This window comes from Pongo abelii, chromosome 3 (assembly GCF_028885655.2).
Source record: "Pongo abelii isolate AG06213 chromosome 3, NHGRI_mPonAbe1-v2.0_pri, whole genome shotgun sequence".
Classification (NCBI taxonomy): Eukaryota; Metazoa; Chordata; class Mammalia; order Primates; family Hominidae; genus Pongo; species Pongo abelii.
The window spans coordinates 6,386,784-6,412,801 of record NC_071988.2 but is presented as its reverse complement, the minus strand read 5'-3'; the positions used below and the strand labels follow the sequence as shown (position 1 = coordinate 6,412,801).

Sequence of the window (26,018 nt, the reverse complement as noted above, 5' to 3'; positions counted from 1 at the left end):
GTAGATTGGAAGCAGTTCAATAGACTATTTTCTCACAAATGCAAAGAAGTTTCTCCTCTTGTAACAGTTGGCCAGCAGTCCCTTCCACAGAGTGATGAGGGGCTCCAGGGAGCGGCATCTCTCCCTTCTCTGGGAAAGAGGGAGTGGGGAAGGTGCACTCCCTTCTTAAACACTTTGGCCCAGAAGTGGCACAAATTTGAAAGTTTGCATCAAAACTTTTTTGAAATTGTAAAAAAAACATTCAGAAGCTAATCATGATGATGAAAGAGCTCCCTTTTATTGAGATTAAGCTACAGAGTGTGCACTATTTCATTCGATTCTGCCTGAAAGCCTTGCTGGTTGGGAGCTCTCTCTCTCTCTCTGCTTCATAGATGGGGAAATTGCCCAGAGGATGAAGAAGCTGCCAAGGGCGCGGCAGTTGTGCCAGACCCCAGAGCACAGGCCTGGGAGTCCAAGCCCAGGTCCAGCCTCTAGTAGCAACAGTCCTGGTCCTGGGGAGGGGTGGGGGTGGGGCTGCAGGAGGCCAGGCCAGCATGGAGGAGGCCCTTGGCCTGCAGTTGGAGATCCCATCCCTGCTTGGGGCAGCCCACACCCCAGCTGGGAACCTCTGAGCAGCCTTTGTTCTGCCTCAATGGGACATTCAGCTCCGGGTTCTGGAGGACAATGGCCCCCACTGTGCAAGGAGGGCAGTGCCCGTCCTGGGCGCACAGGGGCTCCCAGGTGTGCCCTGCTCCCGGGCCTGCTGGCAACTAACTAACTGCCTCCTGGTCTCAAGCAGAGGAGCTGGACACTGTCAGGGGACAAGTGTTATGCCACTTTGCACACACCATTCCTCCTGCCCAGAATGCGCTAGAATGCCATGTCCCAGCACATCATCACCCCCAAACCTGGAAATGCCACCTGCCCTTCAGTCCCTGGACCACGTGTCCACCTGTGGCCTCTGCCACTGCCGTCCACCTATGCTGTGAAGGGAGTCTCTCCTCCTGCTGACCCCTCTCAATTGCCTTTCATCACAACACAGATAGCAAGAGCACCAAGCCAGGTAGTCTAGTTCAAATCCCAAAACCTCCTAAGTGTGGCGCATAATCAGAACTGAACAGGCCACCTATTCCTGCCCTGTGGGTCCCAGCCAATTAATGTAGCAGTCAGGAGTGTGGGTTTGGCAGGCTGCATTCAAAACTCAGCTCTGTCCCTTACAAACCATGTGACATTGAGCAAGCACCTCAGCCTCAGTTTTCTCCTCTGTAAAATGGGGAAATAATATACACAACATCAGGTTTGGGGCATCTCCAATGAGATGCACGCAGCCTCATGTGCAGCATACAGTATTATAGTACATAGCCAATAAATGGTGAATCATAATAATGGCTATTGTGTTTGGTTTGTAATTATTTCATCCTAAAGTCCACGTGGATCATTCTGCCCAAGGGCTTAATGGTGAGATGTCTGTCTTTGCAAGGCCCTGTGTAACTAACAGGACTCCCCAGGGTGCTGAGGGATGTGCAGACTCCTCCAGCAGCTCCAGACTCTCTCCTGAGAAGCAGCTAGGTCCCTCAGTGGCACCCAAGACACTGGGAGAGGAGAGTCCACATTTCAAGGCAGACACAGCCTTGCTCTTCAACTTTGTATGTCTAGAATCTAATATCACCCTGGCACATAACAGGGATCAGCCAATACCCGCTGAACAAAAGGAAAAAATGTTCAACCTCATTGGTATGCAGACGTGAATTACAACAAATATTTTTCATCTTTGATATTTGCAAAGGTCAAACAAATTAGACTACCTAATGTTGATCAGCATGTGGTAAAAGAGAGAAACTTTCTGGAGAATAATCTGCCAATGTGTGTCAACAACATTAAAAATGCTCGTGATCTTTATATGAAATAGCACGTGTGGAATTCCTTCTGAAGAGCATCATTCCAAGGTTAAGGGGGAAGAACGGGAGTAGCGGGTCTTCACACACACAAATGGTGTTCATTCTTGCAGTGTTAGCTATGAAAATAAGAAGGGGGCGGAGAGAGAGAGAGAGAGAGAGAAGGAAGGAAGGGAGGGAGGGAGAGAGGGAGGGAAGGAGGGAAGGGAGGGAACTAAATATCCAGCCATAAGGAGATGATTAATTGAACTACTGAATGATGACACATTTATCACAGGAATAGTATGCAGCCAATAAAATGATGGTTGTCAATACGTGTACTGTGTGACTTGGGGGCGGGGCCGAGGTAACCAGTCACCCCTCTTCCTTGCTGGGACTTGGGATTACACAGAAAACATTGGCCGCAAGACAGGAATAAAAAAATCTGCTTTATTAATGGTAAACCTGTAGGAAAAAAAAGAGCTATGGACCCCTACTCTACCTCCCCACCCCTTGGTCCTGTGGGGAGAGGTAGCTCTAACATCTAGCTTGTAAAATAAGAGAACTGTTGGCCTCTCCCCTGTAGAGCAACCTGGAAGTCAGAGGCCCATGGACCCAATGGGTGAGAGAGGAGCATGGACGTTTAATATTGTAACCCCTCCCCATAGGGAAGAGCTGCCCAATGGATGGCAGGCTCTCACCATTTCCACCAATCACAAAAGCTAAGGGGGTAGAAGGCGGGGCCAAGGAGCTCACCCTACCCAGAGTTCCAGCAAAGCAGGGCTAACCCTATAATTCGTGGGGCACAGGGAAAAATGAAAATGCAGAGCCCCTTGTTCAAAAAGCAAAGGAAAAGCATCATTAAAGGTACTAAGATACAAAGCCTTTTCATGTCTTCCGTATTTTGTCATGGCGTTATTTGCTGTTTAATGTCAATTGAAATTTAAAAAAAAAAAAAAAGCTTAAACTGTTAGCATGCATTTCATCACTCACCATTCTAGTGTGCACCTCCAATTTTAAATGCAAACATAAGAGCATGTAACTGGAATGTAGACTCACCGAAATGTACAAGTTATATTTCGCATATGGATTTTGTTCTTACCAGAGCAGAGAAAACTAACTTAACTGTTCTTATTTCATTTTGGGTATGTGTACATTCTTCCAACACCCTCTACCCTTGGTTCAATAATAAACAAGGAAGGACTAGGAGGAAAAGGAACTATGGGTGCCCTCTTTTTCCCTTCCCTTCTGTGTAATCATTTTCAGTGTCAGCAATTGGCAAATATGGGCACGTAACACATGTTAAGAAGGGCACCATAGGGTTCCTGCGTCATTCATGTTTCTTAGAAGTCACTGCATGAGAACATCAATGCCTTGGAGCGTCAGTTGAAAGCACGGCCCCTGCCTGTGAAATTACAGACACACTGAGAAGGTGCATGAGCTGTCCACTGTGCGTGGGGCTCAGACGCTCAAGTGAACACAGGGTAGTGTGCTGTGGGAGCCACAGACTCGCCTGCCGCACATACCCCTCTGCTCATTCCCAGGCTCCCCCATCCCATCAGACTTCACTTACAAAACACAGGATCCAAAGTGAAATTCTTAAAAATTTCAAGATAGTAACAGCAGAGCATGAACCCAAGCACAGGTCCTTTTGAGTGTGGGGTCCTAGATGACCACACGGGTTGCATATCCATGAAGCCAGCCCTGGAGCAAAGCCCTGGAAAATTCCTATAATCTCATGCCAAACTAGAAAAGTAGCCTTCAAAATTGTTGATACAGACAGATTACAGTTTTCATTAAAAACAGACACGGGCATTAAAAAAAGACTGGAAGGAAATACCCCAGTTGCTGCGAGTATGTCCCTCTGCTTGGTGGACTCGCAGGAGTTCACTGTCCTTCTGTTACTCCCCACCACGCTCTCCATAGAGCCTAGCGCTTCATACAGCGGCTCTTCCAGTCTCAAGGCCTAAACACTTCTTACCAAACATCCCTAAGCTCTGCAAGCTTTAAGGATAAACACTAAAAACTGTAGCAAATGACAACAGTCAGGAGATGGAGTGGAAAAATTTTATTAGAATTTGATTTTCATCTTCCAGAAAGAAAATGAGAAAAATCCTGCTCTGTGACTGCACCAAGCTTTAAGTTTGGGTTGATTAAAAAGAAACGAGCACATTGCTTACAGCAGGGGCGTGGGAGCTGGCCTACACTACAGTTTGGGGAAATTGACAGCAGTTGCCTTTTACACGTGTAGAACTTCAGAGTCCACATGCTCTTGGCTCCTTACAGCCTCATGACAACCCAGGGCACTAGGCGGTGCAGGGAAACTGAGGCTCAGAAAGTGATGTGATTTGATGGAGGGCACCCCAGCACTGAAATGGAGCCCACACTCACTGTGAAGCCCAAGGGAAGCTTATGTAAGTGGCATTTCCAAACAGAAGCGAAAGGAACACAGAATCTGAACAGTCCACATCTTGATTTTCAAAAGTCAAAGGCTGACTCTCCCTAATCTCCCTCCGTACCACCACTAATGTCCCCCCTCTTAGCCTCAGTTTCCCAATAGGTTGGGGTGGAAGTTAGGCTAGCCAGTCTGATGACAGTTCTAAGGGCTAGTCTAACTCTGGCCCCTAAAGAATAGACATCATCACTTACCGATTATATTTATTAAGAATAAACTGAGGCTCAGAGAAACCGTGTGACCTGCCCAATGTTACAGACCCAGGGTCAGACCCACGAGGAATCCAGATCTCCCGACACCAGATCTTCAGCTCTCTCATCTGGCCAAAAATACCTCCTCAATAGGACTGAGGAGGGAAAACCAGAAATTGACAACCTTGACTTGAGTGAAATGAAAGAGGGTTCTCAAAACAGAAAGCAAACAAAAATCCCTCTGGGTTTTATGTATCTTGAGTCTTAGCTGTGGGTTACAGATCAGCCTCCTGGTTTTCTTGATAAGCAGTCAGGGCTGTATGAGTTGGGGTATTATGGGCTGCAAGTAACAGAGACTTGAAAGTGCACAACGAAAAGGAAAAGTACCAGCTCATGTAACTGGAAGTTCAGAGGCAAGCTGGACATCAGGCCTCAATGTCCTGGATCTCACTCACTCTCTGCCCTGCCATCAACAGTGCTGGCCTAAGACTTGCTCCCCTCATGGTGTCAGATGGCTGCCAGCCACCGCAGGGTTTCCTTGTTCCCATCACAAGACAGGGACCAACTTACCTGCGGTTCTCCCTACTTTCCACTCAACCTCCAGAACTGACTCCCACATCCATTCTGGAACCAGTCACTGCAAGGGGAATGAGATCATCCTTGCACTGATCAGATCCAGCTATGGCCCGAGATCTCTTACTAGGATATATGTGTTCTCCTTGGGAGAAGAGAGACTAACTGTTGTGGAGATCAACTGCAATGTCCACCATAAGGGTGCAGATTTCACTGAATGCTGAGTCTCCCACAAGCAGCACCCCCTCTTCAGTGTGGTTTCCTGGGCAGAAAGTAGATGGTATCCAGGGCACAACCAGTTCAAAACCTGCAGACAATTCCATGAAGGAAAACCTGCCTGCCTGCTGCTTTCAGACAGCCTCAGGACCCCATGCTGACCTTAGCAATTCCCAAGCACCCTTCACTTCCTCAACTATAAAATCAGGACAACTCTGTGGGAATAAACAGACTACTCTAAAATCACGCAGGACATCCAGGGATGGGAGTTAGGAAAACACGGGTACATCCTTTATGCAGATGCAAAAACCACGAGTGTCCAACAGTGTGTGATGGCTGAGATGCTCAAATGAGGGGAAGCTGTGCCTCTGGCCTCAGCTGAAAAGTGTGCTCCGGAAGTGCCTTACGTGTCAGGCACATGAGAGTAACTGTTGCTCCCCAGAAAGACTCAGTCACTGCCAGGATCTACCTGGTTAGCCTCAGCCACCTCCCCTTGGCTGAGCTCCTGTGTCTTGGTCATCACTACGTGCCCAGGGCAGGATGTGCTTGGCAAATGGTGCTAAGCAAAGGAAGGATGGATGGGTTTTGTAAGTTCAGTCTAGTCTGGAAATGCTTATTCAACTCACTCTAAAGCTAAGTGCTGGGGCCTGCCGCAAAAAGAGAAAAAACAGAGCCAGGAAGAGTCCTTCCTGGAACTGTATCCAGCTCCTGAGAAATATCTAACTAGATGGAGACTTCCTAGCACCCTCCAGGGTCCAGGGCCCCATCTGCTGCACTGCTCTCCCCACACCCTGACCCCATTCATGCAAAGTTCTCTGTGCCCCCAGGTGGCCTGCATATATACCTAATCATCACCATAACCCTCAATGCAGTTGAGCCCAGTCAAGCGTAAGCCCCCCAACCCTGCCACCACAAAAAAAAAAAAAAAAAAAAATCCAACCTGCTCTGACGAATTCACATCAAGATGTGAATGACTAACAAAACCTAAACTCTTCCCAAGATGTTTGAGATTTTATAAGAGACTCAGGAACTGAAGCAGGGCTCCCACGGGCAAAGATGACATTGGACATGGGGCCCAAAGGATGAGAAAGAGTCAGTGGTGAGAAACGCAGGAGGTGGGTATTCCAGGGAGAGGAACAGCCAGTGCAAACGCCCTGAAGCAAGAAAGAAAATGGCCTGCTCAAGGAACAGGAAGTAGATCAGAGTAGCTGGGGTGTGGTGGGGGAGTGTAGAGTCAACCACAGGTAGAACAGGAGTTTGTGCACCTGGTTCTTTCGCAAACTGAATTTTAGCATCCGCTATTTGCCCACAGGCTCTTCCAGTTACAAGGCATATAAATAATAACAATGCCATGTGTTCAATGCCTCCAACAAGCCAAGCACTGTGCTGGGCACTTTCAATATTAGCAAAATCACTGATCATCCCAGCAACCTTGTATGAAAGGTCGTTATTATTTCTCCCTTTACAAAGGGAAAGTGAAGCTCAGGAAGGTGTAGTAACTTGTCCAAGGCTACACAGCAGTCAGAAGTCAGAGGCAGGATTTTAACATGATTCAAATCTGACATTCTGACATTCAAATCTGTGACCTTCCCTGTGCTCTGAGCATGAAATATAGTCAGGATGCAACAGTGTGAAAGCGTGTTTTTCATTAGGGAGGCCAGAATTCTACCTATTATAATGATTATTATTGTTTCTTGTTGCGATCCTGCTCTCTGCATCCGCAGCACCTGAGCCCTATGCCTTGCACACACTGGCACTCGGTCTGGACCAGGGACAAGGCCAGGCCTTGGTTTGTTCATCTAAAGGTGGGGATAAGGCGTAGGTGAACCTTCGTATGAGGTCCCAGCACACAACAGGTGCTCAGCATCCTTTGGCTGCACCTTAGCAATGCATAGCTCTGAACGGCTCCTTCATCACCATTGCACCTGCTCCTCACAGAAACCCCCAGACCCTGTAGGCAGGATTCACTCCCATTTTACAGATGGGGAGACTGAGCCCTGGTGAGAAGACAGACCTCAAGGTCACACAGCTCCCTGATAGAATATAGGCGGCACAAGGGCAGGGAGTCTTTGTCCAGTCCCCAGGGATAAAACAGTGCCCGGCATGCAGCAGGTGCTCGGTAAATATCTGTGTCTGGATGAAGGATTGGATAGCACTGCTCTGACCTCCGGAACTGTGCTGTCCCCGTTGCTGGCCCCTGCTGAGGGCTGGTGAATTTATGAAAGAAAAGGGGACGGGCAGGGTGCAGAGGGAATTAATGTTTGAAAATGTCCACCATGGCGCTTTTTACGCCTAGTCCCACAACGAGCCCTGCGCCCCAACCCATCATCATCCCCAACGTAAAGATGAGCAAACAGAGGCTTCCTCCAGGAAGCCAGACCACAGCGAGCCTGGGAGCAGCGGGGCAACCTGCCAAGATCCGCTCTCGGCCCGAACCAGGCCACCGAGGCACGGGCCAGCAACCCGGCGGCTTCCTCCAACCCTCTGTCGCTGCAGGCTGCGAGCAGAAACCACATCCCGGACCCACGCTGATCCCGACTCAGCCTCGCCGAGACAGGCGACAAAGGGCCGCTCTCAGCTCCCCGGGCCTCCCAAAGCCGCGGCCGGGTCAGAGCCTCACCGGGCCAGAGGCCCGGGCAGCCCTGCCCCTCTCTCGCACACACCCGGCGGCGAAGCGTGACTCAGCGGTTCTCCCGCGGGGAGCGGGCGCGGCCCCCGCAGCCTCCCTCCGCCCAGGTCCCACGCCCAGCCTCTGCCTCCCGGGCCAGGGCGCCCCGAGCCCGCCCGCGCCGCGCTCCCCCGGCCTCCGCGGGGCTCCGGCTCCGCTCGGCCTCATTTCCGGCAGAGCCAGGCTTCGAGGAGGCGGACCCAGCCGCAGGAGCCCGGTCTCCGCCGCCTGGTCCACTCGGTCTCCCTGACACAGGCACCCACGCGCACCTGCCCCGCGGGACCCGTGCCCAGGGCCCCTCCCACTGGGGCACCCACCCGGGGAACCCGCGCACACTTCTGCGGCCGGGCCGGCAGCCCGTGGGTTAGTGGCTGACAGTCCCCGCACTCGGGCAGGGCTCCAGCACAGGCGGCCCCGAGCCCAGACCTCCCGGTCCCCATCCTCCATCGGGGTCACTCCGCGGGCCCTGCCTGCGCACGGAAGCTGTCCCCACTGTTCCCCTAGCAGGCAGAGCAGGGGGCCCTGGAAGTTCCAGGCCTGTAAGAGAGGGACGCTGACCCACCAGCCTCGGGGAAGGGTCAGGGTGGGGGTTGGGCTTGTAGGGCCAACTTAGGGGATTTTTAACAGGGCCTGTTAGGGATGGCATGTCCCACTTTTTTGGAAAATCCCGACAGTTAGCCCAGCTGCTCCTGTCTCAATATAACTCACCAGGAATAAAAAGGCCAGCCCCAAAGCAGCCGCCTTCTCCCTCCCACTCAGGGACCCTGCCTCTGGAGGACAGGGAGGGGCCCGGGCAGGCGGGCCTCCCAGGAGGATCTGGCAATGGATTATGTTTTTTCCCCCCTGGGTCCCTCTTCTTCTCCAGGGAGAGGGCAGCCTAGAAAATTCTGCGGGCTTTGGGCAGGGCTGAAATGGCAAATCCAGGATTTAAACCATTAAATTTCCCCGAGATTTCTTCACCAGATTAGCCACAGGCATGGCCTTTTAAAAAATTATGGTCAGGGCCGAATCAGGATGCCACCTGGCCTGGGAGAGGAAAGCTGCCTCCCGGAGGGCGGCGCGGAGGAGAGCGCTGCCCTGTCCCGGCGCTGGGCAGCGGAGGCTGGTACCCTCGGGCTCCCTCCCTCCTGGGCCCCGGGCAGGGTGGGATGGGGTGGGGTGGGGTGGGGTGGGGTGGGGCGGGGGGACACGACACACATCGCGCGGTCCAAACCTTCGGAGGGCATTCGGTGCGACGGCATCCCCACGCCGCGGCCGGCCGGAGGGGTCTCAGACAACACGTACGTTACCTTCAGTCACATAGCTGTGGTCCCGCAGGAAGCTGTGGTTAATTTTCCGCGTGTCCGTGTCCTCGCCCATTGAAGGCCGTGCCCGGTGCTCTGGGCATGCCCCGCCGCCACACACCGATGCAATCCGCAGAGGTCGCGCCGGGCGCGCGGGCCATGCCGCCGCAGCCTAGCAGGGGCGCGGGCCGCCGGGGCCCCGAAGGGAGGGCATCGCGGCAGGGGGACGGGCGGGGGCGGCCGGGGGCGGGAGCCGCGGTCAAGCTAGCGCGCGGCGGGCGGGCGGCGGCCGCGGGTTCGGGCGGGCCGGGGCCCAGGCGCGCATCCCGGCCGGCCCGTGCGCGCTGCGTCTGTGCGCCCGGTGGCGGGGCCTGGTGCCTGTGCGCCTGGCTGCGGCGACGGCGGCGAGGGGACGCGCGCGGCGCTGCGCTGCGCTGCGCCGACCAAGCCGGGGCCGAGCCGGGCTGCGCGGGCTGGGGCCGCCGCCGCCGCCGCCGCCGCCGCCGCTGCTGCCGCAGGCCCCTCCCTCGCGCCGCCCGCTCTCCGCCCCCGCGGCCCTGCAGGTGGAGCCGGCGCCCAAGCCGAGGCTGCACCGCCGTGCTCGGGCCCTCGCGGTGGGCACCTTGGTGCTAGGTGCGTCACGGGGGAGGGAGGAAGGAGACCGCCGGCTTGCGGGGAGAGGGTGATCAGCTGAGCTTGGGGGGAGGGTACCTTGGGTGCCCAGGTGCTCCAGTTATGGGAGTGAAGGCCAAGAGCGGGGGTGCTGGGAAGGGGACAGGAGCAGGGTAGCCTCGCAGGCAGAAGGCAGAAAGGACTGGGAAGGAAGGAGTGGGGTCGCAGTTCAAGAGGGCGCACTTGGAGAATGGGGACTCGGGGAAGGGGAAGGACACTGGCCCCCTTCATTAGTAGAAGAGGGTGGGTCGCGCAAGTTCTGGGGCCCGTTGGGAGCATTAAGTACATGTGAAGAAGCTGGTGGAGGGGGTCCAGCACCCGACAAGGCAAAACTGGATGAAATGGCTGGAGGGGTGATTGGGCCTCCCCCAGGCAGGGCTCTGAGATCTCTCCTCATGCCCACCTCTCCTGATCAGTGAGAAAGTTAAAGAAACACAGAGCTACGTACATCCAAAACCAGGCTGGAAAATGCGTCCCCCTCCTCCCTTCCCTCCCTCCCCACCCTCCCCTCCAAACCCAGGGCTCTGCCAAACAGGAACCTCCCTCTGGTCATCAGCCTAGCACATAGTGGGCCCTCAAAAAATATTTGCCTCCTGTTTTGCCAAGCTGCCACCTCCTCCACCGTGACCCACCGCCTAATGAATCAAAGTCCCCTGCACGGGGCACAAGCCCCAGTGGGGATTCAGAAGTGTGGGTGAGGAACCATTAGGCCTCCCTAGGAGCTCAACAGAGCCTTCTTGGAAAGGGAGGGACTCTGTGGCTTGCCTGGGAGGGGTAAGTGCAGTGGGGTAACCAAGGCTGCAGGGGCTCTTGGGTCTAAGGCATTAGTGGAGCTATGCTCCAGGTGGGGGCTGGTCTGTAATGGCCTCCACTTGTTTCAAATGGTTTTGGGGGAACTCCAGACAGCTCCCCAAACAGCAGTGGAGGTAGGAGAGTCCAAAGGTGTTGGGGCAGGGAGACTGGGGCTGTGGGAAAGACGAGGGAAGGTGATGCCATCTCAGGTTTCTTGGAGACTGAGAGGGAGTTTTTGAAGCTATAGCTTTCGTGCCTTTGAAATCCCCAGAATGGACCTATGAGAAGAAAGCCCCCCAGCAGCCCCACCAGCACTCTGCAGGGTGTCATGCAAGAGCTGGCCTGGGGAGAGGCCCTGGGGCCCTGCCAGCACCTGCGTTGGCAAGTGTCCTGCCCTGTCCCAGCCTCCACCTTTTCACTGTGGAACAAGCCAAAATCTCCCAGCTGTGCGGACTCCATTCAAGGCCCATGCAAGGGCCAGAAGGATGTGCTTGTTCTATGTCACTTTCTACCCCGTAGGAAAGTGACTGACACCCACATTGGCCCCCACCCACCTGGCATGTTCTCCTCTCTCTCTCACACCTGTCTGCTCACATGCCCCCCACCTCACATCCTAAGCCCAGCCCCCCACTCTCTGTCCACACCCCCTCACCTCTCTAGCTGGGGCCAGCAAAATGGCTATGGTGGGAGAAAGACAGGCTGGGTTCAAGTTCTGACCACAAGGGGGCCCAGGCACAACCTCATCTGTAAAGTGGATGTGATGGCAGGAGTGGCCTCACTGGGTTAGGGTGGGCAGTCCTGCTTAGCAGGGGTCAGGCCTCCTGGGAGCTCTCTTGTTATCACGCTGAGGCTCACCCTCCCGCATGTTCCTCAGCCTCCCTCTCTGATCATGGAGAAGTCCCCTCTCCCCATCTGTCAATCCTGCCAAAACACCCACCCTATGCTGGCATCAGCCTCATCTCCCGGGATGTCCTGGACTGCAATGAAAACAGCTGCACTCTGGCCTGACACAGTACATCATCCCTTTCCTCAGCTTCTGAGCCATGCTGGGGACCCTGCAGTGGGTGGTCTTTCCAACCTGACTGGGCCTCAAGGCTTGCATCCATCCCCTCCTCACCCCTCACCACCCCATCCTGCCCCACCCCCACCACAAGCAGTGTCTGGGCTCCTCCACACTGTCTCCTCCATTTCCTGGAAGCCCTCCCCCTCCAGCACAACCAAGGACTCTCCCTCAGCCCCCTGCCCACCCCTCACCCCCACTCAATCACACAGTCTGCTGCTTCCTCATCTGTATCCGTACACAGCCCTGCCCCTGCTGACAGAGCCTGAGCTCCAGATCCTGCCACCCCCAGCCTCTGTGTACAGACTCCTCTCTGTCCTTTCATTCATTCATGAGGAATGTTTATTGAGCATCTACTATGTGCAGGCATGTTCCCAGCACTAGGGTAGTGTGGAAGACAGAATAGAGAAATGCTCTGCTCCCATGGAGTTGGCCTCCCAGTGGGGTGAGATGGACAGCAGAAAGTGAGCATGTACTGTGTGGGCCATGACTGGTGCAGAGAAGGCAGGGATGGAGATGGAGATGAACGGGGATGGAGATGGGGATGGAGATGGAGATGAAGGCGGGGATGGAGATGGAGATGGAGAGGAACGGGGAGGAGGAGGTGCCATTTTATAAAGGTGAGTGTAGAGGACAGCTCAATAAGGTGAAGTTTGTCAGCATCTCTCCAGATGCTTCTCACAGTGTAAGCCTGCTTGGGTCTCTTCCACATTCAAAAGCTGTCCTCACTCCATGTCCCTGCAGCCACCAGCACACTGCATTTCTGCCATTCACAACCACAGTGCCCAAAGGGCACATCTATACTCGCCATCTCCTCACTTACTGCCCTCCAAACTGGCTTCTTGCCATCCATCCCACCCCAGAAAAGAAACTTGTGTCAGAGGGCATGAGAATGATTTTCCTGTTCCTGGAACCAGTGGACACATGCTGGCCTCTCTCTATGCTGAGCTCTCATGAGTCTCACCCTGTGGACCACGCGCTTCCCTTTACTTCAGTGGCACCACCTCCCGCTGCCGCTGCCACTTCTCAGCAGGTTTACATGCTCCACTCCTTCTGACGGCCCCACCAGGCTGTGTCTCCCTGTGCTTCTGTGCCCCCAACTTGTTGTAATTGACAGAGAGAACATGCATGAAAAGCGCACCGCACCACATCCCCTCAAGTGCACAGGCTGAAGCCCTAACCCCCAATGTGATGACGTTTGCAGGTGGGGCCTTTGGGAGATTTGGGTTAGACAAGGCCATGAGGGTGGGGTCTTCATGGAGAGATTAGTGCCCTTATAGGAAGAGACCAAAGAGCTTGCCCACTCTCTCCCCAGGTGCTCACGGGGGCACATGGCGAGACAGTGGCCGCCTGCAAACCAGGAAGGGGCCTCACCATGAACCAGATTGGCCAGAACCTTGATGTTGGACTTTCCAGCCTCCAGAACTGGGAGGAAGTACATTTCTGTTGTTTACACCACCTATCCTATCTTGTTAATTATGGCAGCCCAAGCCGACTGCACAAAAGTTAACTGTTCAGCTTGAAGAACGACCACAAAGTAAACACTCATCTAACCACCAAGTCAGGAAAGGGCGCTAGCCACCTCTCGAGGCCTCCCTCACTCCCCTCTCTCTCCACTTCCATGGACTGAACAGCTGTTGACTCCCAAAATTCATATATTGAAATCCTGTCCCCTAATGTGATGGTTTTAGGAGGTGGGGTCTTCAAGAGGTCATTAGGTCCCAAGGGTGGGGCCCTCATAATGGGATTAGCACCCTTATAAGAAGAGATGTGAGAGAGTTTGCTTCTCCTCTCTGTCCCTCTCCCTCTCTCTCTCTGTCATATGAGGACACAACAAGAAGTTGGCTATCCACAAATCAGGAAGCCCTCATCAGACACAGGATCTGCCAGCACTTCAACCTTGGACTTCCCAGCCTCCATTACTGTGAGAAATAGATTGCGGTTTATGCCATCCAGGCTACAGTATTTTTGTTCTAGCAGTCCAAACTGACTAAGACACCACCCCAAAGATAACCCCCATCTTGACTTTTAACACTGTAGTTTTACTAGTTTACTAGTAGAATTGTAAGGTAGAAATGTTTTCATAACTGCTTTCATTTGCACAATGTTTTTTTTTTCTGAGAGGCACTCATGTTATTTATATATATGTAGCTGTAATTTATTCATTTTTCATGGTTGTATAATATTCTATGGTAGAAATACACTGCAGCTGACCCCACTGTTATTAGGCACGTAGGTTGTTTGTTCAGTGTGGAGGCTAATTATGAACAACACTTCTGTGGCTCAGCATTTGTGTGTACACAATTCTGGGAACTGGCTGGGTGCAGCGGCTCGTATCACCAGCACTTTGGGAGGCTGAGGCAGGCAGATTGCTTGAGCCCAGGAGTTCAAGACCAGCCGGGGCAACATGGGAGACCCTGTCTCTACTAAAAAAAATACAAAAATTAGCCAGGCATGGTGGTGCATGCTTGTAGTCCCACCTACTAGGGATGCTGAGGATCACTTGAGCCTTGGAGACAGAGGTTGCAGTGAGCCAAGATGGTGCCACACTGCACTCCAGCCTGGGCCACACAGCAAGATTCTCTTAAAAAAAAAAAAATTCTAGGAATTGCCAAGTGATAGGGTCTGTTTGTTTAGCTTTAGTCATGGATGTCAACCAGTTTACCAAAGAGGTAACAGAAGATTGTCCCTGTTGATCCACAACCTCCTTAAATGAGGTATTGTCATTTTGATTCTAGCCATTCATCACCTCTAACGCCAAACCCAGCATCCTCTCTTAAAACTGGAGTCCGGGCGCAGTGCCTCACACCTGTAATCCCAGCACTTTGAGAGGCCAAGGCGGGCGGATCACAAGGTCAGGAGATCGAGACCATCCTGGCTAACACGGTGAAACCCTGTCTGTACTAAAAATACAAAAAATTAGCCGGGCGTGGTGGTGGGCGCTTGTAGTCCCGACTACTCAGGAGGCTGAGGCAGGAGAAAGGTGTGAACCTGGGAGGCGGAGCTTGCAGTGAGCCGAGATCGCGCCACTGCACTCCACTCCAGCCTGGGCGACAGAGCAAGACTCCATCTCAAAAAAAAAAAAATACTGGAACTGGACTCCTCTTTGTCTGCACTTAGGATGCACTGGAGTCATCCCTACTCCCACGCCGTCACCCCCCAGAGCCTGTCCTCCTTCCAGCCCTGTCGACGTGCACTCACACAGACCTCTCCAGCCCTTCCCCTCCTCGAGCCAGCCTCCTCACTCCGCCAGAATTCAGAGCCTCACCCCTCCCTCATGTGGCCCATGTTCCCTTTCCTGGTTCAGATGTTTCCAGGCTCCCAGCTCCATATGACAACATCTCAGCTCAAAGGTCTTCACAGTCTGGCCCCAACTGCGTCTCCAGCCAACTCCCTGTGTGCCCCGTTGCTTCTTCCCTGGATAGCTGCCCCTCCCAGACTCTACATCTGCACACACTCATGCTCCCACCGACAATGCCATCCCTACGTCTCACCTTTTCTCCATTTGGAATTAGCCTAAATGCCATGATTAATGGTGACTCTAGCAGCGGCTAGCATTTATTGAATGGCCACAGGGGAGGTCATTATGTGCTGACCACACACATCCTGCTTCTCGCCTCCTTCTGTGCCTGCGGTAGATTTGCACTTTCCCATCCCTTTTAATATTAGGTGTAGTCATGAGACTTGCTTTGCAGAGTACAAGGTGAGGTGAGTGACTAGCGTCTGTTCTGAGTGCAGCTTCAGTGGCCGCTGTAGGGTTTGACAAATTCTTTTTTTCCCTGACTCAGGATCTTGGAAAAGCACTCATCAAGATAGATTGTCCATCAGCCCAAGTCCTTAATTGAGTACAAATAACAGGGCCCCTGTTCGATGTGCTGAGTGAGTGAGAAACACCCATGTGATGTGTTTTGTCACTGAGAGTTGTGGGTTGTTGGTAACAGCAGCACATCCTCATCTACCTGCCTGCTACCTCCCCCTTTGCCAGCTGGTGGCTGAGCACTTCACATAGGTGACTTCATTCTGTCCTCAACACATGACAGCCCTGCCTCAGCCGGAATGAACTAGAAGACCACAGCCATGAATGACCCTCCAAAACGCAGCGGCTTCAAGGCTATTTCTCACTCATGCTGCATGTCCATCTCGAGTGGGCTACAGCTCTGACCCCTGTTATCTTCTTCCCAGGACCCCGGCTGCTGGAGCTGCACATGGCTGGGTTTGTGCAGAGGTAATAGAGAGAGACAGGGGCGGTGAGCTCACTCTACAGCGTCGCTGGCCCAAACAAGTCACAAAACTACCACATGCAAGTTCAGTAAGGGCAGGGAGGGCACTGCGGGTCACATGGCCACGTGACCTCAGCGGAGCATACAAATACAGTCTCCCTCCAGGATGGGGCTGCACAATACGTTGCACTATAATACAGCCAACCACAGGACCCACTTTACAAATGAACAAACAGCACCTTTCTCCCAAGTTACTCAGCTCCTAAGTGGCAATCCGGAGATGTACCCAGGTCTGTGATTCCAGAGCTGGTATAGTCAGCCCATATACCACTGGTATAATACAGCAGCTAGCTGTACTAACCTAGCTGCTTCTCTGCCAGCATTCCCCTCCACGACCACCCAGGTCCCAGGACCAAGCTTCCAGGTGGCTCTCTTGACTTGTTCCACCACTTTGAACCTCGTAGAGGCTGGGCAAAACAGTGCCGCAATGGATCTTTCCTCCAGTGAAATGATAAGACGAAAGCCCGCCCACCCCACCCACAGCCCAGGTCGCCATGCCTCTGGACGGAGAGAGAATGTCTTGGAATTCTGAGATAATGCCAAGACCCAGCAAATGAAGACGAAGTCTGTGTGGAAGGGCCAGAGCCATAATCCAGCCCAACACCCTCAAGGTTAGTGAATTTCTGCCCCTGCACAAGTAACACTTGCTTGTAACAGAAAATTTGGAAATAAAGGAAAATATAAAAGTTATAGTCCTGAGTCCAAATATAATTGCCAGAAACCCTTTAGAGTGTGTTATCCCAGGACCTTTTCAAGGTAGAGTTTTGTTTTTACATAATCATGATCAGACCTTTTTTTTTGTATTTTATTTGTTTTAGTGACATATTTTAAATGACTAAAATGTATTATTACAATCCCCGACCTTTTAAATATTGATTCAAAAGGAATCAATATTAGTATGGACATATTCACTTCAGCTTTCTTTTTTACTTTTATTTTATTTATTGTAGACACAGGGTCTCACTATGTTGCCCAGGCTGGTCTCTTAATTCCTGGACTCAAGCAATCCTCTCACCTCAGCCACTGAAGTAGCTGGGACTACACACACAAGCCAAAGTGCCCAGCTTTGCTTCAGTTCTTTTTATTTGAAAAATGAGACCACAGAGATACAGCTGAAGTTCCTTTACCTCCCTTCCTAGCCCTCATCTTTCCTTTCTCTTTCCAGAGGCAAACACTATCTCCAAAGTAGTGCTTTCTTCCTATTTATGTTCTATTCCTTAACATACCTACATGCATTGTATCATTTTATGTAATTTAGAAATTTATATAAACATGATCATATTGATCACACCATACTACAAACTGCTTTTTTTCCTAAGCATTATGTTTTCAGCTCTACCCTTGTTTCTTCATTGATCTTGCATGCTGGCAGAAAACAATCAATGGTGTGCCGGAGCTTGCTCCAAGAACCTTCTCGCAAGAGCTGATCATGCATATCTTTTCCCAACTCTGTGTTTGATGATGTCATGATGGTAGCTAGAAATCAGCCATGGCAGAGTATTTACATCCCAGAAATTGGCAAATTCTACAAATTAAGGCTTTTTTTCCTGGATAGCAGTTTTTTAAATATTTACCAGCGTAAAATTAATGTATTATTTCTTCTACCTGCTCTCCACCCACCCAGATAATATTTAGGTTGTTTCTAACCTTTTTGGATTTCAAACAACACTGCAGGTACATCCTTTTACTTAGTTTCTCATAGCCTGCAGTGCAAAGGTTTCCTAGGATGGACAGGTGGAGGGCGAGACTACTGAGTCATACTGGTGACATTCCTTCTGGGTCATGCATACTGGAATATATACATATTTAACTTCCTACTCGTTGCCAAATAGAGAAGCAATTTACACTCCTACAGCAGTGTATCACATTCTCAAGTGACACTTGGAATAGACTTAAATTCATGTGAAGTTGATGGGTGAACGGGTATGTGATGATTGCTTACTTTGCATTTCCTGATTCCTAGTGTTTGGGAATCTTTCCACTTGGCCATTTGAATTTCCTCTTTGATGAACTGCCTGTCTTTTCCCATTGCCCATGTCTCCATTGGATTGTATGACTTTCTCCTTACTGGCTTCCCAGAGCTTTTGATATAATTGTATCCTCTGCTGTTTATATGTGTTGCAAACCTATCCTCTGTCTGTTTCTATGTGGCAAATATTCTCTTCTAATTTGCTGCTTTTGTCTTAACTTTGTTTATGGTACTCTTGTCCTACAGAAGTCATTCATTTTGATGTAGGAAATGTATCAATATTTATCTTTTAAGCATTTTGCCTTTTGTGTTCTGTTTTACCAATACTTGTCTACCTGCTGAGTTATAAAGGTAGTGAACAGAATGTCCTTCCTTTATGTTTTAGGACGTATATTTACCTCATTTACAGTATGCTTTTCTGTTTGGGGTGAGGCAGTGATCAAATTACATACTTTTTCCATATGAAGAAAATAATATCCAAATCATTCATTGAATAGTCCATCCTTTTCCCACTGACTTAAAATGCCACTTCTTTTCTATACCAAGTTCCCATATACATGTGCCTCTATTTCTGGACTCTCTATTCTGTTCCATTGGTCTTTCTTTCTGGCCCATGTAGCAGTACTACCCTGCCTTAGAGAGACAGCTGTATAACAAGACAGTGTCAAGTAGGTCAAATGGCACAGTCTTTGCCTTTCATCAAAATTGTCTTGGTTCTTCTCGGACTTTTGTTTTTCCTATGCAAATTTTCAGTTTTTCAGATCCCATTGAAAATCCTGTCGGGGCCCGGCATGGTGACTCACGCCTGTAATCCCAACACTTTGGGAGGCTGAGGCAAGTGGATCACCTGAGGTCAGGAGTTCGAGGCAAGCCTGGTCAACATGATGAGACCCCGTCTCTACTAAAAATACAAAAATCAGCCAGGCATGGTGGCACGTGCCCGTAGTCCCAGCTACTCGGGAGGCTGAGGTAGAAGAATAGCTTGAAGCTGGGAGGTGGAGGATGCAGTGAGCCGAGATCACACCACTGCACTCCAGCCTGGGTGACAGAGCGAGACTCTGTCTCAAAAATAAAAAGAAAAAAGTAAAAAGGAAATCCTGTTGGGATTTTCACTGAAACTTCAATTAGCTTATAATTAACCAGGAAAAAATGGACATCTTTCTGATATTGAATCATCCCATCAATGGATATGGTCTATCTCTGTATTTATTCAGACCTTCTTTCATGTCCTTCAATTAAATTTTATAATTTTCTTCATAACAATAACAGCCATTTATATAGAAGTTAATATGTGCCAACTACTGTTCTAAACACCTTATATTTGTAAACTCAATTAATCTTCCCAGCTTCCCTGTGGGGTGAATATTATTATTATCTCCCTTGTACAAATGAGGAAACTGAGGCACCAAGTGATCAAGTAATTTTCCCAAGCCAGGAAGCAGTAGGGCCATGACCTGAAGCCAGACAATCTGGATTGGGATCCTCTGCTGTGAACCATTGAACCACTCTCCTATACGACCTCCAAAAGGGCTGGTACATCTTTTGTTAGATTTTCTCTTAAGTGTCTTATAGATTTTACTGCTACTGTAAATAGGATTTGCCCCTTCTTATATATTCTAATTGGTACTGTTGTTCAGTAGGAAGGCTATTGATTTCACTATGTTGTCTTGTGTCCAGCAATTTTGTTGAACTGTCACATGCTTCTAATAATTTGAGAGCAGATTCTCTTGGATTTTCTATGTAGACAATTATGTCATCTGCAATTAAACACAATTTTGGCTTTTCCTTGCTGTTCTTAACCCACTTGCTGTCTAGTCCAGTTGGTTCCAATGCAAGGCAGTATCGAACAGCAGTGGTGGTAGAAGGTTTCTTTGTCTTAGTTCTAGCAATGCTTTCAAAGTTTCATCATGAAAAATGATGTTTGCGATCAGGTTTTGATAGATACCCTTTCTCAGGTCGAGTAAATTCCTTTCCTAGTTTTCTGAGAGCATTTCCTTAGAATAAGCATTAAAATTTGTCTAATGTGGATGATTTTTGTTTGACTGCTTGCTTTGTTTTGTGGTATCTATTAATAAGATAATATGACTTTTGCCTTTAATCTATTAAAGAAGTGAATTAAGTTAACATTTTTTGTCTTTAACTATCCTGACATTCCTAGGGTGAACCTCACATGGTAATTAGATGACTGATAGATAAATGGATAGATAGATAGATAGATAGATAGATAGACAGACAGACAGACAGACAGACAGATAGATAGATAGACGATAGATAGAGCCATATTTGTTTTGCTGATATTTTTTATTTGAGTTTTGCACCTATGTTTAGAAGTCATATTGATTAATAATTTTCATTTCTTGCAATTTTCTAGCAAGTTTGTACTAACATCATAAAATAAGTTGAAGAACTTTCACTTTTTATGTTTTTATAGAATAGTTTGTGTTATTATAGAGATCATATTCCAAACAGTTTCCAAAGTGGTTATATCATTTTACGTTCCCATCAGCAGTATATAAGAGTTCCAGTTTCTCCATATCCTCACCATACTAAAAAGGTATAGTCAGCCTTTTTAATGATAGCCATTCTACCAGTTATGTAATAGTATCTCATTGTAGTTTCAATTTGCATTACCCCCGTGACTAATGATGTTGCTCATCTTTTTGTGTGCTTATTTGCCATCTGTATATCATTTTTGGTGAAATGTCTGTTCAGACATTTTGTCCACTTATTAATTGGGTTGTTTGTCTTCTTACTATTGAGTTTTGAGAATCCTTTATATATTCTAGATACAAGCCATTTATCAGATACATGCTTTGCAGAGAATTTCTGTCAGTCTAGGGCTTGTCTTTTCATTCTCTTAAGTGTCTTTCAAAAAGGAGATTTTTTAATTTTGATGAGGCCCAATGTATTAATTTTTAATTTTATGCAGCCTGCTTTCAGTGTCATATCTAAGATATTTTTGACTAACTGAAGGTCACAAAGGTTTTTACACTGTTTTCTTCAACAACAGGGATTGGTAAACTACAGCTTGCAGACCAGCTGCCTATTTTTATATATAAAGTTTTACTAAAATACAGCCATATCTATTCATGTATTTTCTATGGCTTCTTTCATACTACAATAGCAGAGTTCTATCATTACAAGAGTCCATATGGCCCACAAGCCTAAAATACTTACTATCTGGTCCTTTAAGAAAAAATTCTTTACCTCCTCTTCTAGAAGTTTTATAAGTTTAGGGTTTATATTGAGATCTATGATCCATTTTGAATTAATATGTGTATATGGTACAAAATATGGATTGAAGTTCATTTTCTACACATATACAATTGTTTTAGCACCCATTATCTAAATATTCTCCACTAAAGCGCATTTGAGTCTCTATTCAAAATCAGCTATGTCAGCTGCCATATATGCATGCATCTATTTCTGGACTCTGCATTACATTCCCTTGATCTGTTACTCTATCTTGACACCAGTATCACTTGTACCCATTACTGAAGCTTTATAATAAATCTTGAAATCAGATCGTGTTAGTCCTCCAACTTTGTTCTTTTATTTCAAAGTTGTTTTGGCTATCCTAGATCCTTTGTGTTTCTATATGAATTTTAGAATAAGTTTTTCAGTTTCTAAAAAAAAAACTGTTCAGATATTGTTTACACCGTGTTGAATTTCAGATCAATTTGGGGAGAACTGCCATCTTAACAATATTGAGTCTTCCAATCCACTAACATAGTATATCTCTCCACTCATTTAGGTCTTCTTTAGTTTCTGTCATCAATGTTTTATAATTTTCAGTGCATAAGTCTTTCATGTCTTTTGTCAGATGTATTCCTCCCTACCTCATATTATAACTGGTAGTTTTTAAGTTTCTATTCTGATTCATCTTGTGCCTTGCAAACTTGTTAAACTCATTTATTAACTCTGGTAGCTTTTTTGTAGATACCTTTGGATTTTCTACATAGATAATCATGTCATCTGTGAATAAAGACAGTTTTACTTCTTCCTTTCTAATCTGAACATCTTTTTTCCTCTTTCTTGTTTTATTGCACTAACTATAACTTCCAGAAGAATGTATGCTGAGAGTAGACATTTTTGCCTTCTCCTGATCTTAGGGAGAAAGCATTCAATCTTTCGTTTAGCCTGTAGGTTTTTCTCATAGATGCTCTTTATCAAGTAGAGGAACTTCACTTCTATTCCTAGTTTTTTGAGAGGTTTTATCAGTTTTATTGAGAATAAAGGTTGGTTTTGTGAAATCCTTTTTGTGTTTATTGAGATGATAGCATAGGTTTTTATAGATTGTTAATATGGTAAATTACATTGATAATTTTTGAAAGTGAAACCTACCATGCATTCCTGGGATAAACCCACTTGGCTATGATGTATTATCCTTTGTGTATTGTTAGAATGAATTTGCTAATAATTTTTAAATTCATGTACATGAGGACTATTGATATTGGTCCGTAGTTTTCTTTTTTCATAATGTCTGCCTGGTTTTGAGATCAAGGTAACTCTGCCCCACAAAATGATTTGGAAAGTGTTCTCTTCTCAAATTTTTGGAAGAGTTTATGTAGAATTAGTATTATTCCTGCCTTAAATGTTTACTGAAAGTCATCACTAAAGTCATCTGGGCCTGGAGTTTTCTTTGTGGAAAGGTTTTAAATTGTAAATTCAATTTACTCAATAGTTATAGGACTACTCAGGATATCTATTTCTTCTTCAGTAAGCTTTGATAGTTTGTGTCTTTCCAGGAATTTACCCATTCCCTCTAAGTTGTTGAATTTATTAGCAAAAAGTTGTTCATTATCTTCCCTTATTATTATTTTAATGACTGCTGAATATATACTGATGTCACCTTCTCATTCTTGATACTGGCAATTTTGTCTTCTCTCTTATTGTCCTGGTCAGTCTGGCAAGAGGTTTATCAATTTTATTGATAAAAATCTTAGATAACTTTTTAATCAATAAATAACCAACTTTGGGATTAATTTATTTTCTCTATTGTTTTTATTTTATATTTAGCCAATTTCTCTTCTGGTCTTTACTATTTCCTCTCTTCTGCTTACTTTGGGTTTAATTTATTCTTCTTTTTCTAGTTTCTTAAAGTGGAACTCAAGGCCATTGATTAGGAACTTTCTTCTATTCCAATATACATGTTTAGTGCTGTAAATTTCCCTCTAAGTATTGTTTTAGCGACATCTCATAGATTTTGATACATTGTGTTTTCATCTTCATTCACATAAAAATACTTTCTAATTTCCCTTTTGATTTCTCCTTGGACACATGGGTTATATAAGTGTGTTTCATTGTTTCCAAATATTTGGAGATTTTCCAGAGCTCTTTCTGTTATTGATTTCTAATTTAATTCTATTATGACAGAACATACTTTTTGTGACTTGAGTCCCTTTACATTTATTGAGACTTGTTTCGTGGCCAGAATATGGCCTATTTTGATGAATGTTCTGTGGTGTGTACTTGAACGTTTATTCTGCTGTTGTTGGGTAGCATTTTCTACAAATATAAGCCAGGTCCAGTTGGTTGATAATGTTGTTCATATCTTCTATTTTCTTACACATTTTTTGTTTACATGTTTCATCAATTAGTAAAAGAAGGTTATTGAAATCTCCAAGTATAATTGTAGATTCACCTATTGCTTCTTGCAGTTCTATCATTTTTGCTTCATGTCTCTGATTAGGTGCATAAACATTAAGATTGTCATACCCTTTTAATTAACTGTTCCCTTTATCATTATGAAATTACTTTATTTAATCTGGTAATATTCTTTACTGTGAGATCTACTTTGAGATTAATATAGGCACTACAGCTTTCCTTTGATTAGTGTTAGTTAACACAATATATCTTTTTCATTGTTTTACTTTTAACTCTTGTCTTTATATTTAAAGTGGGTTGCATGTAGGCAGCATATATTTGGGTCTTGCCTTTTCATCCAATCTGATGTCTTTTTATTGGGATATTTAGACCATGGCTGCTCAATATGATTATTGGTATGATTAGGTTTATATCTCTCATCTTGATATTCATTTTCCATTTATTCCATTTTCCTTTGTTCCCTTCTTTCTCCTTTTCTGTCTTCTTTGGGATTAGTTAAGCATTCTTCAATGATTCCATTCTATCTACTTTCTGGCTTCTTAGCTATAACTCTTATTGTTTTAGTAGTTATTTTAAGGTTTATAGTATACATCTTTAACTTATCACAGTCTACCTTCAAGTGATATTATAGCATGTCAAATATAGTTTAGGATACTTATACTTACTTATAATAGCATACTTCTATTCTCCTCTCTCAGCCTTTTTGCTATTATACAGTTTACTTTTATATATGTTATAAACCTCACACTACATGGTTATTATTTTGTGTCAAGAGCCAATTATACTTTAAAGGGATTAAAATAATAAGAGAAAATATCATATCTGACCTATGTAGTTACTATTATGCTCTTTGATCCTTTGCATAGATCCATATTTCCATCTAGTATCACCTTCATTCTGTTTGAAGCACATCCTTTAACATTTCTTGTACTACAGGCCTGCTAGTGATGAATTCTTTAAGCTGTTATGTCTGAGAAGTCTATTTTGCTTTTATTCTTGAAAGATTATTTTCTGGGTATGAACTCTAGGCTGACTACTTTTTTAAATTTCATGCTTTGAGGATATTGTTCCACTGCCTTCTCACTTGCATTATTTTCTAGGGAAATTTGCTGTAATCTATATCTTTGCTGCTCTGCATATAACATGCTTTTCCCCACCCCACACCTTTCTCTGGCGACTTTTAAGATTTTCTCTTTATTATTTTGGGCAATTTAATTATAATGTGCCTTAGTGTGGTTTTTTTCCCATTTTTATTGTGCTTGCAGGGCAATGAAATTCTTGTATCTGTGGGTGTACCACGTTCATCGAATTTGGAAATTTGCCAGCCATTATTTCTTCAGATATTTTTCTGTCCCTTCCTCTTCTCTCTTTCAGAAACCCCAGTTATACATATATTAGGCCTCTTAAAGTTGTCTCACAACTCAATGAGAAAGTCTCTGTTTCTTTTTAAAATTTTTGTTCTTTTTTTATCTTTTTACTGTCTATATTTCTTTTTGGATAGTTTCTATTGCTGTCTTCAAGTTAGCTAATCTTTTGTTCTGCAATGTCCTCTCTGCTGTTAATCCTATCCAGTGTGTTTTTCATATTATACATTGTAATTTTCATCTGTAGTAGTTTGATTTATGTCTTTTCTATATCCTCCATGTTGATGGTATGTCCAATCTTTCCTCTAGCTTTTAGAACATACAGAACATGATTATAATAAGTGTTTTGATGACCTTGTCTGCTAATTTTAACATCTGTGTCAATTCTGGATCAGTCTTAACTGATTGACTTTTCCTTCATTATGATTTGCATTTTCCTGCTTCATTGCATGGCTAGCAATTTTTTACTGGGTGCCAGACATTGTGATTTTTGCCTTTTGGGGTGCTGGATTTGTTTGTATTCCTATAAATATTCCCGAGCTTTGTTCTGAGATGTAGTCAACACATTTATAAACAGTTTGATCCTGGCCAGGCATGGCGACTCATGCCTCTAATTCTACCACTTTGGGAAGCTAAGGTGGGAGGATCACTTGAGCCCAGGAGTTCAAGACCAACCTAGGCACCATAGTGAGAACCTGTCTCTACAAAAAATGGAAAAATTAGCCAGGCATGGTGGCATGTGCGTGTAGTCCCAGCTACTCAGGAGGCTGAAGCAGGAGGATGGCTTGAACTTGAGAGATAAGTTCAATCATGCTGTGAGCCACGATTACACCACTGCACTCCAATCTGGGTGACAGAGCAAAACCCTGTCTAAAAAAACAAAAATGAAACAGTTTCACCCTTTCAAAAGTCTTGCTCTGATGATTTGCTAAGCATGCTTGCAGAAATTATCAATCTAGGACTAATAATTTCCTCCTACTGAGGCAAGATTTTCCTGAGTTGTCTACCCAATTTCCTGTGAATTACCGGATTTTC

General features: G+C 46.6%; 1 protein-coding gene across 5 annotated transcripts in view; it reads right to left on the bottom strand.

The window, feature by feature from the left end:
* The window catches only part of PPP2R2C (protein phosphatase 2 regulatory subunit Bgamma), a 247,672-nt gene that overhangs the window by 142,662 nt on the left and 78,992 nt on the right, over positions 1-26,018 (bottom strand). Inside the window, exon 1 of one of the 5 annotated variants that reach the window (XM_054553693.2) lies at positions 9,170-9,706. The exons of 2 other annotated variants lie outside the window; for them this stretch is intronic. In XM_054553693.2, coding sequence (XP_054409668.1) covers positions 9,170-9,197 — 28 coding nt within the window. In that variant the 5' untranslated portion in view covers positions 9,198-9,706. Of the gene's footprint in view, positions 1-9,169; positions 9,707-26,018 lie in introns of those variants that run through there. 2 more of the 5 variants (XM_024246123.3, XM_054553695.2) reach the window with 2 other exon arrangements.